At 34.0% G+C, this 13,885-nt stretch overlaps 4 protein-coding genes across 5 annotated transcripts; 2 read left to right on the top strand and 2 right to left on the bottom strand.

The window, feature by feature from the left end:
• The first annotated feature begins 350 nt into the window (after positions 1 to 350).
• Positions 351 to 1,636, top strand: SdhD (succinate dehydrogenase, subunit D). Of its 2 annotated transcripts, none has more exons than XM_011141215.3 (4): positions 351 to 534; positions 749 to 891; positions 967 to 1,157; positions 1,317 to 1,636. In XM_011141215.3, exons 1-4 carry the CDS (start codon positions 480 to 482, stop codon positions 1,522 to 1,524), a joined length of 597 nt encoding a protein of 198 aa, XP_011139517.1. In that variant the 5' UTR covers positions 351 to 479; the 3' UTR covers positions 1,525 to 1,636. The 2 variants fall into 2 exon arrangements, with proteins under 2 accessions (XP_011139517.1, XP_025162129.1); XM_025306344.1 differs by lacking the exon at positions 351 to 534 and adding an exon at positions 629 to 665.
• Positions 1,637 to 1,826: 190 nt separating this feature from the next.
• Positions 1,827 to 2,958, bottom strand: Pcd (pterin-4a-carbinolamine dehydratase). Its single transcript, XM_011141214.3, has 3 exons — positions 2,629 to 2,958; positions 2,209 to 2,328; positions 1,827 to 2,102 (listed from the first exon to the last, which is right to left on the bottom strand). The coding sequence occupies exons 1-3, from the start codon at positions 2,740 to 2,742 to the stop codon at positions 1,920 to 1,922; spliced, it is 417 nt and encodes a 138-aa protein (XP_011139516.1). The 5' UTR covers positions 2,743 to 2,958; the 3' UTR covers positions 1,827 to 1,919.
• A 188-nt stretch (positions 2,959 to 3,146) lies between these two features.
• On the bottom strand, positions 3,147 to 5,154 carry LOC105183234 (DNA-directed RNA polymerase I subunit RPA49). The gene is made up of 5 exons (XM_011141213.3): positions 4,879 to 5,154; positions 4,310 to 4,711; positions 3,974 to 4,166; positions 3,647 to 3,862; positions 3,147 to 3,581 (listed from the first exon to the last, which is right to left on the bottom strand). Exons 1-5 carry the CDS (start codon positions 4,943 to 4,945, stop codon positions 3,314 to 3,316), a joined length of 1,146 nt encoding a protein of 381 aa, XP_011139515.1. The 5' UTR covers positions 4,946 to 5,154; the 3' UTR covers positions 3,147 to 3,313.
• Positions 5,155 to 9,314: 4,160 nt separating this feature from the next.
• On the top strand, positions 9,315 to 10,372 carry LOC105183233 (uncharacterized). Its single transcript, XM_025306374.1, has 2 exons — positions 9,315 to 9,809; positions 10,161 to 10,372. The coding sequence occupies exons 1-2, from the start codon at positions 9,719 to 9,721 to the stop codon at positions 10,370 to 10,372; spliced, it is 303 nt and encodes a 100-aa protein (XP_025162159.1). The 5' UTR covers positions 9,315 to 9,718.
• Positions 10,373 to 13,885: the final 3,513 nt, after the last annotated feature.

Raw genomic sequence — 13,885 nt, 5'->3', positions numbered from 1 at the left:
TATTCTTATTGCCTGTTGCCTGGCATTGTGCAAAGGGCTTTATTCTTGCAGCCATTGTAGATGGACCTTTAGAGCTTATACAACTATTGTGTTTTTTGAATGCAGCTATAGACATATAAAGGCAGTATTCATAGATAGATCCTATATTACTATTATTTTAAATTCATCTTCAGATACTGTACGGATTATTTTATTGGCTGCAAGGCATCTGAAGATAAATTTGAGACGATCTTAAATACAAAGTCCGGCAATGAATACTGTCCCTAATATTGTATTATGATGTATTTTTGTTCCTTAGATAAATATATATCTTTCTCTTTTTCAAAATCTCCTTCCCTGTATTAAAAACCGAAAAATATTGGGTATAAAATCAAATAATTGATTGCTAACTAAATCGAAGATTGGTACAAGAGATCATCTCTTGTCATATAAAGTTGCGAAAGAGATACGTCAAACTCGGTTCGAACAATTTAAACAAAATGACTTTGGGAAGAATAGCTGGTTTGAATATATTTAACAAAGTTCGGCAATTCGGTAGGTCCTGTGTGAACTTCGCGATAGTTTGACGTTCGTGTATCTGCTTGTTTTTGTAAAATGAACAGATCTTTCGTATAACCTCATACTGCATTTACATAATCATTCAATGAATGGAAAATTTATAATAAGTAATTCAGTAAATACAATTGTTATCAATATATTTTAATTACGTTTTGCGTAATAATATTACGGAAAAATTAATGACTTGCAGAGTCATTGGCTAAGCCAGCTGGTTTACTCGTAAGAAGATGCAATTTGACACAATTTCCCAAACCTACATCCAGTCTTGCAAATCTGAATCACAGTGCAATTGTTAATACCAACAATTACACAAGATATCGTATCTTACCAAAGGTTAAAAATTTTTTATAAAAGATTCTCTATACAAGAATTTGTACAACACATTCAATTTCATTACATCCTTCCTAGCTACCTGCACGATTGACAGTTAATGCAACTCAGACTCGTGCATCAAGCACACATGGTGATCATGTACGTTTATGGATAGTGGAGAGACTGGTTTCTGTATCATTACTGACACTATTACCTGCAGCACTGGTGTTTGAAAGTAAATTTGTTGATGGAGTATTAGCAATTGCTGTTGTCATGCATTCACACTGGTAAATGATAATTTTTAAGAACCAAAATTTAATCTATTCTATCAGATTTACTTTTTTACTTAATCTTAAAAATAATATATATTAGATTTAACTTTTTATAAATTATGTAGCGTAGGAAATATAAGTACTAAGATGCAAGCAATGAATAAATTTGTACAGGGGGCTAGAAGCCATCATAGTTGATTATGTACGGCCCATTGTGTTTGGTACAATAATGCCAAAAGTTGCAACTTTAATGCTAAATCTACTTTCCATTGCCACTCTCACTGGTTTGCTTCTGCTTATCTATAATGGTCCTGGTCTTACAAAAGTGATCAAGCAAATGTGGGCAGTGAGTAGCAGCAAAACCAAAACTAAAACCGATTAAATACATCAATGATATCACAGTACAGAAGTAATTATGTATTAATTATGTATTAAAACCTTTTTAATATTTAGCCTGCAAATTACTCAGGAATAAATTATTTCTCAATCAACAATACTGTTTTCTATCTTTTATATGTCACCTATGCAATGTTTTACATATAACTCTGATTAACCAAATATGTGACAAGTATTACAGGGATTTGAGATTCAAGGCACATGATACATATATATATATGTGTAATGAGCTAAGAAAAAGTATATTTTATCTCATTAATATATAATTTTATATTACAAATTAATCATAACAAATATCAATTATATTATTGTTGTGTGTATGTAAAGCAAGTATACAACAAATAAAACTTCCAAGTATTAATAGGTAGATCGTTATCAGTTTTATTTGCCAATACCACCAGCAACTTGGTTGATGAAAGTTGCCAATTTCACATCTCTTTGTGATAATCCATTCACGTCGTGAGAAGACAGAGTAATATTCACTTTGTTGTAAACATTGAACCATTCAGGATGATGATCCATTTTTTCAGCCTGTAAGGCTACTCTTGTCATAAATCCAAAAGCCTAGAAATTAGAATATATGCTGAAGTACATTCAACAAGCATTAAATAATACAGTATAAGATATAAATATTAAGAAGCTTTCATTGTGCCGAAATTTTATTACACACCTCATTGAAATTTTTAAACATAAATTCCTTGTAAATTGCATCTCTGTCCGACTGAACGGTCCATCCCGTCGACAGCAGCGGATTTAAACTCTGCTCTCTTTCTTCAGAGGTAAGTTTACTCTAGTAGAAAATAAGTATAATCAATATATAGTTATCAGACGCATAATACATATATAATTATAATTAAACATAAATTTTTAATGTTTTTTTAATAATCGCGTAAGTATATTAATTTATCCTTCACTTTTGACATATGGCTGAGATTTGTGTAACAAGTGGCTGTGATTGTTACCATATCACTTTCACCACAAAGAACTTGCACAACAGGTGGATTTGTAGCGGAAAATATCGATTATTCGTTCGAAATTTAATTTCAGTCTAATTGCTCCACAACTGGCCATAACTTTACAAACGACTTACCATTTTTGTTCTTTTCGAGGCGGCGGCAGATGAATTTCTTTGGTCCAGAATGCACGATATAGACTTTCGAACAAGTCCCCCTCCACTTGCTCGCCTGGTCAATAAGGCTATCATAATGAAAGATTGTTCTCTATATAGCTCCAAGATACTGGATTCCAGAATCACGATATTGCAATTACGTAACGAACGATCAAGACCTTGTATATTTTTTACAGCGAGGTAGGGAAACCGTCACCGAGATGAATTTCCAATATCCGAAGTGGCTTCCTAACCTATCGCCCGTTTCATCGGATTCTTCCAGTCCAATCTTAACGATTTTGTAATATAAAGGACAAGTACGGATAACTTTGAGGAAAAAAAATTCTTGCTCGGTTCATTGTATCTTCTAATTTTACAAAACATGTTTTCCTTATTTATTTAGCGATATACGTTCATATTATCAAGTATTTCTTATATATATTTATCTTTTAAAAATTAAATGAAAATTGAAAATGAACAAACATATAGAAAATTGCTACGAGTCCATCAAAGTTGAAAAATTTCATTTGTAGTCAAATAAAACATATTACATGCACTTCTCAATATTACAATTTTACGGAATAATATGCTCATGATCATACAAAGCATATAATTCTCATAATCAAAATATCAACAAAATATGTAACAGTCACTGGTTACATTGGTGCTACTGGTTAGATTTATTGATTGAATTCCTCTTTTTTTTAACAACAGGCACCGGTGCTGGTAACGGAATTTTCAATGTAATTATTTTCTTATCATCTTTATTAGGAACTGCACCAATGATCTTCGATAGATCCAACAGCTTTTTTAAGCTTATCCGAGTCTCCAGCATAAGTCGAAATGATTCTAAATCTAACGTATAATTCAATATTGTCAGCGCGAGTATTAGACTGTGTATGATAGCTTTGTCCTTTATAGTATTTGGCCTCAATCTGAAAAAAAAGAATCAACTTAATCATTATATACTTGCAACATTTAATCTAGATATTTAACTTACCGTCCACTTGCGCTTAAGACACTATATGTGTCAATAATGTGTGTGTTCACCTCTTTGGAAGCTTGACACACGACAACGTCACGTTTCTTTGCATCTTTCATTGGCATGGCGAACCATATACTAGTTGCTTCAATGTAGAGTAACATGGCAACTTTATTTACATTGTCTGGATCTGATTGTATAGTCCTTAAGATACGTGTGAAAAATTTAGGTTTCCTATATAATCGAAAACACACAATGTTATACATTAAAGCTGCATATCTAAGCGGTAAGATATAAATACTGACATTATGAATTATCTTGATAATATATCATGAAGAAATTTACCCGTCTATATTTCCTTTAAGGATTTCCATTGCTTGGTCATACAATGTCTCCAATTTGCTTTTTGGTATAATATCATATATATTATATACATCTTTGACATTAGTTGCTTCTCTATTGCATGATGGTAGATTTGTATTTGTGATATATTCATTGGGTAATTCAGTAGATAAATCTACCCTGTTAACTTCAATATCTATTAAAGAATAATTTGGTTATTTTTATGTACAATAAATATGTGCAATGCATGTGTTAATGCAATAACATTCAGATGTTAATAATTAAGTATTATCAAAACTTCAGAGATTTATGATTATAAAAGAGAAAGGGACTACTTACTTGATACTGTTTTCTCAAGTTGATCCTTGACAGAATGAACATTTACTTTTAACTTTTCATACTGTTCAGTTCTACGTTTGACTTTCTTTGATCCAAACTGCTTATTTAACATTGCAATCTTATCATCTACATCATTCTTATTTTCTTCTATAACTGGTTTTTGAAGTACCGGACTTACATCCCATAGTTCAGCTTCAACCAACCGTACCTTACCTGTGACTTTATTATGAAACACTAGCATCTTTCGTGTCATTTGTGTCTTAGGGTCTGGCTTATAACCTTTGTATACAGTCTGCCCATCTGACAGTGCCAATACAGTCTGGTCTTCTCTTTGATCGTGAAATAAACCACAAGATATCTTTTTAACTTCTTCATCTTTAAGCTCACCGTTTTGAAAGTTTACTGTAGAATAGAGATTCTTTTTTATATATGTGAAAAATGAAACTTAAGCGGTAAATGCATCTATTTCAATATTATTCAAGAAAAAATTGATATAATGATATTTGAGTGAATATATACAAAAAAATACAATATATGTAACAATAATAAACAAAAATCGTTTATATTACCAATTATTGGTTGAATTTTAGTTGTATCCACTTTAACATCCTCGATAATCGCTTTAAATTGCTTCATTTTTCAGTTTTTCATTCATATACTACATCAGCGTAACTTTATAATTGCTTTCCGCGTGTCACACATGGGCTCCGTTTCGTTTCACGCATGATGCGCCAGGGGATAAAAATACTGCGTTTTGATTGGTGCATTTCCATCCATCTTCAGAAATGTACCAATCAGATCGCAGTATCATCATCCAGCAAGCGATCCACCACGATGACAAGCACCGTGTGCCGCTGGCTATAGAAACCGAGCGACGGGTTTCTGGAGCGCCACCATGATACGTACCGGAACTGGTGGAACTAAAATGGGTCACGTGATACAGAGTGGGGATACGCGCTACATTGAAATCCAGTACACAGATATATAAATATAAGGCCTGTTTTTATTCGCTGACTGCTGCACTGATGCAATAAATTAGAGTAAAACAAATATATATTTCTCACTCTAACTTATTGCATCAGTGCAGCAGTGTAGCGAAAAAGAACAGGCCTTATATATATCAGGTGTAGTAAAAAGAAATCCATTATTTTTCCAATAGATGGCTTTAGTTATCTGTATCTCGCGTTGTATAAGTCCGATTGGGTTCCACTAGATGGCGTTAGAAAGATGAGATTTGTGGGGACTTTGAGCTCCCCAAAGCGCACGCATCCGTTTTCCGTGCGGCGCTATAGAGCGCGCGCAAGTGCCACTCGTGCCGGGAAAAAGAGCAACGATTTAGTAACCGTTGGAAGCGCATACAGAGCTCACGGATATACGATCGCTAGTTCATAGCTTAATCATTCTTCCATTGTCGTGTGTGACATCGCGATTTTTACACGCGGTCGCGGGTGTGCGAGAGCAGGCAGGCAGAAGCATCGGCTCCGGTCGGCCCACACATACACATACAAGTCCCGCTGTGACTCGTATGTCGTGCGAGCAGAGAAATTGTCTTTTGTATCTTCGAGGCACATAAGCTGCACTTGTGATTCACCTGTGCTCTGCAACTGGCAGGCACGTGCGCAATAAAGAGACCAAAGAAGAAGAACACGCCTAGGTTAATTTAGGAACATACCCTCCACTTGCAATCGGCGAGAGAGCAAGAGGACAACAAAAACCCTAAAGATTTCGTACTAAAAAAACTTTTCTGACAGTTTTGTAATTAGTTGACTCAGTTTTGTTTGAGCGCGCGTCAAAGATGGACACTAGCAAAGAGAAAATACGCTATATTTTACAGTTTTTTTTCGATAAAGGCGAAAACGCAAGCAAGGCGGCTGAAAATGTGAATAGTGTTTATGGTCCTGATACTGTAACAGCCAATCACGCGCAATTTTGGTTTCGTCGATTCCGTTCCAGTAATTTCGATGTCAAAGATGCACCACGCACTGGAAGGCCAATTGTCGAAAATATCGATAAAATCATGGACATTGTCGAGTCCGACCGTCATGTAAGCACTGTTTCGATTGCCCAAGAGCTAAAGATTGCACAAAAAACCGTTTGGAACCATTTGAATAAGGCTGGATACAAAAAGAAGCTCGATGTATGGGTGCCACACGAGTTAACGAAAAAAGACCTCATGGACCGAATTTCCATCTGCGAATCGCTGCTGAATCGCAACAAAATCGACCCATTTCTGAAGCGGTTGGTCACTGGTGATGAAAAGTGGATCACTTACGACAACGTAAGTGATCCACTCAAGCGAAAACGGTCGAATCGCGGTAAGCCGGCGGAAACGGTGGCCAAGCCAGGATTGACAGCCAGGAAGGTTTTGCTGTGCGTTTGGTGGGATTGGCAGGGAATTATCTACTATGAGCTGCTCCCCTACGGCAAAACTCTTAACTCGGAACTGTATTGTCAACAATTGGACCGTCTGAAGGAAGCAATCGCCCAGAAGCGGCCAGCTTTGGCCAATAGGAGAGGAATTGTGTTCCATCAGGACAACGCCAGGTCACACACATCGATAGTGACTCGCCAGAAGCTCCGGGAGCTTGGTTGGGAGGCTCTTATGCATCCACCTTATAGTCCGGACCTGGCACCAAGTGAATACCATCTGTTCCTGTCCATGGCGAACAATTTTGCTGGTGAAAAATTCGCTTCAAGAGAGGCTTGTGAAAATCGACTGTCTCAATTTTTTGCCAATAGGGACGAGGGCTTCTATGAGAGAGGCATAATGAAATTACCTTCAAAATGGCAACAAGTTATCGAACAAAACGGCGCATATTTGACCTAAATCGGATCATTCTAACTATGGTAATTAAAGTCTTCAATTTCATGCAAAAGTAATGGATTTCTTTTTACTACACCTGATATATTAAACGTGTAATAACTTATATAGCACAAATCTTGAAAGGATGTTTTAAGAACGTTCTAAGGACATTCATATATCCTAAGAACGTTCTAAGAACATTATCTGAAGATTTGGTGCTATCTGAGAAGTAATTTTGTATTTTTTTGGTAAAATTAAACAATACTTGTATGTTGTTATAATTTCATGAAGCAATGTATGCGAGAGATGGTAGATGATATTGGGTTGTTCAAAAAGTCATTGCAGTTTTTTCAGTGATTTTCAAAACTTAATTTTATACAAAGAATTAACATGAATCAATGATGTTAATGAACGCAGGCACTTTGTGAGGAACCCAATAGTTCAATATATCGCATACATTATTTCATAAAATTATAATGACATAAACATACAATTATTCCATTGTACCTGAAAACAAAGAAATTAATTATTATTTAACTTAATATATATTTTTTTTGTGATGTGTGTATGTGTGTATAATAGGGTTCGCAAATTTTATTGAAATAAGCAGTATACAATTTTCGTTTTATAAACATATTATACATATATATTTTTTTAGTTACAATGGTATATATATATATGTAGTTTAATGAAATTATTTACAGTTCAATGAAAAATAATTACAATGAATTTTATGCATCAAATTTTTTCCGTCCCACTTGCAGACTGCGGACTGTCAGGTACTCTTCTGCCATATACCTGGTGTGGTTAAAAAAATTTGATGCACTAACAACCTGCATCATATATGTGCATCACTGCACATAAGCATTCATACTCTCACTCTTAACATCGATCTACAATAAGATACACCTAAAAGCGTATAAAAGAGAGACGTCTTCCTTTTAATATGTCTTTTAATATAAGTCAAATGTGTTTAAAACATTTGTGCTATCTGAGACCTTAGGAAAGATCAACGAACAACGTTGTGGAATAATTTAAACCGATTTACATATTTACATATAAATATTTACTTACAGAAATAGAAATATTTTATCTCCACACGCTCTCTCTCCTTACTCGGCTCTTCTTCCTGTAAATAACCTGAAAATAATCTGTAAATGACCTGTAAATAACCTGCAAATAACCTGAAAATAAACACCTCTCACTAAATTCATGATCACTTGCTATCACTTGCTATCGCACAAAATGCACAAAATTCTTACTGCTCCAGAAAACTGGTAAACAGTAAAGGTGCCAATACATGGGAGCGTCGAGCGTCAAAGCGTCCAACCAATCAAAGTTCCTTGTTTTTATCCGTGAAATAAGAAATGAAAAACTGATTGGTTGGACGCTTTGACGCTCGACGCTCGACGCTCCCATGTATTGGCACCTTAAATGTCCGATATGGCATCCGACGAGCGGTAGTGGGGAACTGACTGTGCTGCCCTCGGCCTACGTACCGAAAGAATAAGCGAACTAATAACTTCCGTCACCACTAAAATACGAGGAGTTTGTAACCCATGTGATGCGCATGGAGAGCATAGAAGCAGCATTGCCAGTCATGGCACATTCGTACTACATATGGCACAATTAAAGGTGGCACACAGGCACAATTTAGTGATTTGGTGGTACATTATGCATTTCTTATGGCACAAAAGAAGAAAAAGTGATATAATTCCATTTTTAAGTGAAAGTTTTAAATCTTTGGATTCTATGATAAACGTATCGCATTCTACAAGCAAGAATATAGATTTAGTATAACCAATAAAGTGGCACTTACATTATCTGGAGTGTGTTCGGAACTTGCACATTACGGATAAAGTAACTAGCATCGGATTAACCAATAAGAATAAAGAGAGCAAATAACTTTTTATCATGATTGGTTAATTCAATTATTCTACATTCAGGGCCGTATTCATAGTCGGATCTTATATTTAAGACCGTCTTGAGTTCACATTCAGATATTCTGTAGCCAATGAAATGATCTATACAGCATCTGAAGATGAACTTAAGACGATCTTAAATATAAGACCGGATTATGAATACAGCTCTCAAAGTAAAGTTTCCGAACCTCTAAGGCCCAGTTCCACAACTTGCTTTAAACGGAGTTTAAACTCCGTTTAAAGCAAGTTGTGGAACTGGGCCTAAAGATAGACACAAAAAGTGTTAGTTTTTAAGATGCAAATTTAAGATGCAAATATAAGATTAGACAATAAAAACTATTTATAGATTCCTCAGTACTTATAAGATCTTCAAGATATATTAATTTAACTCGAATGGCACAAAACGCACTAATGTGGCACACTTTTTGGCACAATCGAACACGGTTTTGCTGGCAACACTGCATAGAAGTCGTTCCGTTTCACTCCATGTATATTTCATGCGCGCATGAAGATAGTCTCCCACCACCATGTCGTGCTATAGTGTGCAGCGCATGAGAACGCATGAACTGCCTCAGCTCCCGAGGAGACGTAATCCATGCACGATAGCCATTTAGGCGAGAAAGATTATCATCAGAAATTTGTAAGAGTTTATGCACACTTGATTTATTTTATAATTCTGTAAAGATGAGCGGAAAAAAATTTGAAGTTTATGTCAATGATGAATTATGGACATTTAACGTCTCCAACGCTGAATTCGAAGCAGCAACAACTGGCAGTAAATTAATATCTTTGAAATTCTAGAGAAATTTTTATTATAATCTTAAACTTTATGGTTTTTTAACTTTGCTGAATTCACTCTATGGTCCCTCAGACCAACAAAACACAAAACTGATTTTTTTTCCAAAACCGATCTATTTTCCGAAATTGTATACATGGTTAAAGAAAGTGAAAGAAAAAGCATAGCAGTAATTGATGAAGAACAAGCTGATAAATCAAGCCTATATCTGCCTATATCAGCCTATATCTGAAGCAAACGAAGCTAAGAAGGATTCTTTCATTTGGCCTGATAAGGCAATTCTTTTGCTTTTGGAGATTTATCGAAACAAAGAGTCTGATTTTGTATCAGGGCTGATATGTCATAATAAAATATGGGTGGATATTGCCAGTGAAATGAATAAAGCAACGTATAATGTCACTGCTATACAATGTCAAAATAAAATGTCAGGATTGAAAAGAACATACAAAAATATATCTGACAGCAACAATCAGGTAATCATGCAAGTTTTTGGGCCTTTTACTCTGGTATGGATTCAATATTTGGGAAAAAAGCCTGGATAGAACCTGCATCAATAGCTAGCAGTGATAGTCCATTTAGTCCAGGGTACTCTTCATCCTCATCAGATAAGTCATTAGAAGCAAATGAGCCGAAACCAAAAAAGAGGCGGGTGGAATCAATTTTAGAATCGTTCATTGCAGAAATGAAAGAAGATAAACAGAAGGAGAAGGAGGAAAAACAACGGAGGAGAGATGAAAGAAGAGAAAAAAAGGAAAATAAGTGGAAGCAGAACAGTGAAACACGAAAAAGTAGAATGGAGTTCCACCACTCCCTGCTTAAACTACTTGCTAAACTAGCAGAACAAAAATAGAGGCCTATTCTATAACTTATAACGATGTTATATATAATTGCACAGCTACTGCAAAAAATCTGTGCAGTGATACATAACATCATTAAAAATTACAGGATAAACCTCTTTAGGAATATTTCAAACAGTATTGTCATTCTATGCATAGAGTGCATAACTAGTCAAGATTTGATATTTTATTTTGTTTTTGTAGGTAGGTACAGTTAGCGTCCATATGAATTATGCATATACCAACACATTTACATATTTTGCATGTACATATAAAATGTGTTTTGATATATGCTTAAATTCATATGGAAAAGCCTTAATGATGATGTCTGTATATCTAATATAAGTTTAACGCTGTTTGATATTTCGTATATATTGACTCTTTTATTTAAATGATTGCATATTTAATTTTCGTTTAAATTGGAATTATGAGACCCCTTTTAAGTTTATCGTTACATTAAAAAATTAAGAATAATGATCGCATACTTATTTTTAATTCGAACTTGACTGATTAGATTAAACTTGTTCTTATTTTGTGCAGTTAGATGCTTTAGAAAATATAAAAAAAATAAAGTTAATAACATATTTAGCATATTTTTTATATTATTTCCTACGTGATATTTAATTTTCATTTAAATTGGAATTATGAGACTCCTTTTAAGTTTATTATTGCATTAGAAAATTAAGAATAATGACTGCATACTTAATTTTAGTTTGAACTCGACTGATGAGATGCTTTTTAATTATTGTATTAGGAAAATTAAGAGTAAGAACTGTTATGTTTGTATCCATTGTTACTTTTTTTACTATTTATATGTTGTAAAATATCCCATATATGTGCAATAAATAACCAACACTTCAGATATATTTATTTCCTTTTTTCAGTAACACATGAGTAAAAGAATTTGTTTTTAACTCATTGGTCAATTGTTATAATTAAAATGCATGAAATACACTAGAATATGTGGAAGCTATTTCATTTTTATCTTATATGGTAAACATCAACAAATTTTTAATATAAATTAAATTAAAATCATTTTAATAAAGACCCCAAACCACTTGTCCAAAGTCCAAGAAACATCTAATTGTTTTCATTTATAAATCTCATTGTCAATTCATTCATGATTCTTATTCTTTTTTGGTTACCTAAATCTGCCCCTGCTACTATAACACCAAGGGCAATATTCTCAACATTGTTAGGACAGACAATAAATATCAATATTGTCACTTTGTAATATGCAAATATTGTGCATTACACAGCATGCAATAATAAATTGTGGTATCTTGGTCATATTAGTAAAAGGCAGACAGTCAAGCAAAACTCGAAACCTCATTTTCAAAAGCTCTTTTAATGGCCATACGAGTAGATGATAAGCAATAATTGAAGTTTTTTTGTCTTGCAATGAGGTGTCCGTTATCTCTAAATGGCACTATGACATGTGGATGAATTGAATATGCTGCATCTCCTAAAAGATGAGAATCGAAAGGAAAATAATTATGTGGCTGTTGGATAAAGTCAGCAGAGGAGAGTTTCTAAAAATTCGTGCATCATGCACAGATCCTGCATGCCCAGCATAGCAATGAGTAAATAAACTTCGAGCATTACACACAGCTTGTAAATGAATAGCGGGATAATTTTTTTTACAGACATAAGAAGCTGCATCTTTTTGATTCAAATGATCACGGTTACTGACGGCTGAATCGAACAACGCGATTGGTCGAAATCTATTAAGGCTCGTCTACAATAGCTGTAAGAGTAAGGCTGTAAGGCTGTAACGTAAGCTGTCAGCGAATGAAAATATTTCATTTCGTGTCTTGCAACCTTACAGCCTTACTCTTACAGCTAATGTAGACGAGCCTTTATACTTACAAAAAGTATGTGTGATTGTATTTATACCCGTATTCATAGTCAGGCCTTATATTTGAGGCCTCCTTATATCTATCTTTAGATGCTGCACGGATTCTTTTATTGGCTACAGACCATCTGAAAGTAAACTTAAAGAAGTCTTATGGGCCTTCTGCAATAAGCTATTAATCATAAGTTGTAATCAAATTGACCAACCACAGTCGATTATTTTTGAAATAATCAATTGTGATTGGTCAATTTGCTTATAGCTTATGACTAATTGCTTATTGTAGAAGGCCTCTTAAATATAAGGTCTGACTATGAATATGAGTGTTTGTCGGTTCTTTTTAGATAACTAATGCAATAAGTAAAGCCTTAAACACAATGTCAGGCAACAGGCAGTAAGAATAAAAATAGACCAATCACAATAGATTATTCTTGTAATAGTCGATTGTGATTGGTCTATTTTTATTCTTCTTGCCTGTTGCCTGGCATTGTGTTTAGGGCTTTAGAATGAAAAAAATATAGTTGTCTCACTCTATCTGTTACACCAGTTCAGCAGTGCAGTTAAAAAGAACAGATCAACTGTGTTCCACAAACTACGTAATTATCTTAGAAAATAGTTCAGATAATGTATCCAATAAAATGTGTAATACAGTATATCCTTGTTCTGTAAAAACGGCCTGGTACCACGTTCAATATCCAATAAAAGAATTTCATTTTCTGGAAACAAAAATTTTATCAGCTAAAAATCCTAAACAGTGGAATCTTCTATTAAATATCGGGCCATATGTACGTATACTGTGGAGGAAATACTTCCCCTGATGCAGCACGATATGATGCACCCCAGTGTACATTCATGGTAAAAAGTTTATTTCACTTTTTCTGACATGTTTTGGAACGCATTCGTTCCAATTTTGATAGAAACGATAACCCCTGATAACTCCTGTTCACGCGTCTGCGCAATCACCAATATAATAACGACGAAATGTATTGTACATACATACAAGGTGACAAATAAATAATAATGCAAAGTAAATTAAGTAATTTCTCTTCAATTTTACATAAGAGGAAATACGAGAACAGAAATTTAATTATAATATTTAAATAAGAAAATAATTTGTCTCTCGGTAAATAATATACCATGTATATATAGTTTTTTTGATATTACATATACAACAAATTATATTTACTATTTCATATAATAATTATAAATAAGCATTTACGATGATTAATACTTTTTAACTGTATATTTATTTTACATTGGTGATGTTGGGAGTCACCTTATTAACAATGACAAGTAATGAGAAATATCATTTTAATGTAGTATTGATGTATACTATATTTATATTTAATATGTACAAGAGACAAATT

This window comes from Harpegnathos saltator, unplaced genomic scaffold (assembly GCF_003227715.2).
Source record: "Harpegnathos saltator strain DR-91 unplaced genomic scaffold, Hsal_v8.6 scaffold774, whole genome shotgun sequence".
Lineage (NCBI taxonomy): Eukaryota > Metazoa > Arthropoda > Insecta > Hymenoptera > Formicidae > Harpegnathos > Harpegnathos saltator.
The sequence above is the reverse complement of the archived record's forward strand: the minus strand, read 5'-3'. Positions and strand labels throughout refer to the sequence as shown.

Coding starts and splice junctions, on each gene's coding strand:
- LOC105183234 (XM_011141213.3), bottom strand. CDS start 4,945: ATGAAGCAATTTAAAGCGATTATCGAGGATGTTAAAGTGGATACAACT. Junction 4,712..4,878: donor TAAAATTCAACCAATAATTG/GTAATATAAACG, acceptor TCTATTCTACAG/TAAACTTTCAAAACGGTGAG. Junction 3,863..3,973: donor CTTAAAGGAAATATAGACGG/GTAAATTTCTTC, acceptor TCGATTATATAG/GAAACCTAAATTTTTCACAC.
- LOC105183233 (XM_025306374.1), top strand. CDS start 9,719: ATGAGCGGAAAAAAATTTGAAGTTTATGTCAATGATGAATTATGGACA. Junction 9,810..10,160: donor CGAAGCAGCAACAACTGGCA/GTAAATTAATAT, acceptor ATTTTGTATCAG/GGCTGATATGTCATAATAAA.
- SdhD (XM_011141215.3), top strand. CDS start 480: ATGACTTTGGGAAGAATAGCTGGTTTGAATATATTTAACAAAGTTCGG. Junction 535..748: donor TAACAAAGTTCGGCAATTCG/GTAGGTCCTGTG, acceptor AATGACTTGCAG/AGTCATTGGCTAAGCCAGCT. Junction 1,158..1,316: donor GTTGTCATGCATTCACACTG/GTAAATGATAAT, acceptor AAATTTGTACAG/GGGGCTAGAAGCCATCATAG.
- Pcd (XM_011141214.3), bottom strand. CDS start 2,742: ATGATAGCCTTATTGACCAGGCGAGCAAGTGGAGGGGGACTTGTTCGA. Junction 2,329..2,628: donor CCTCGAAAAGAACAAAAATG/GTAAGTCGTTTG, acceptor ATTTTCTACTAG/AGTAAACTTACCTCTGAAGA. Junction 2,103..2,208: donor TGTTTAAAAATTTCAATGAG/GTGTGTAATAAA, acceptor TCTAATTTCTAG/GCTTTTGGATTTATGACAAG.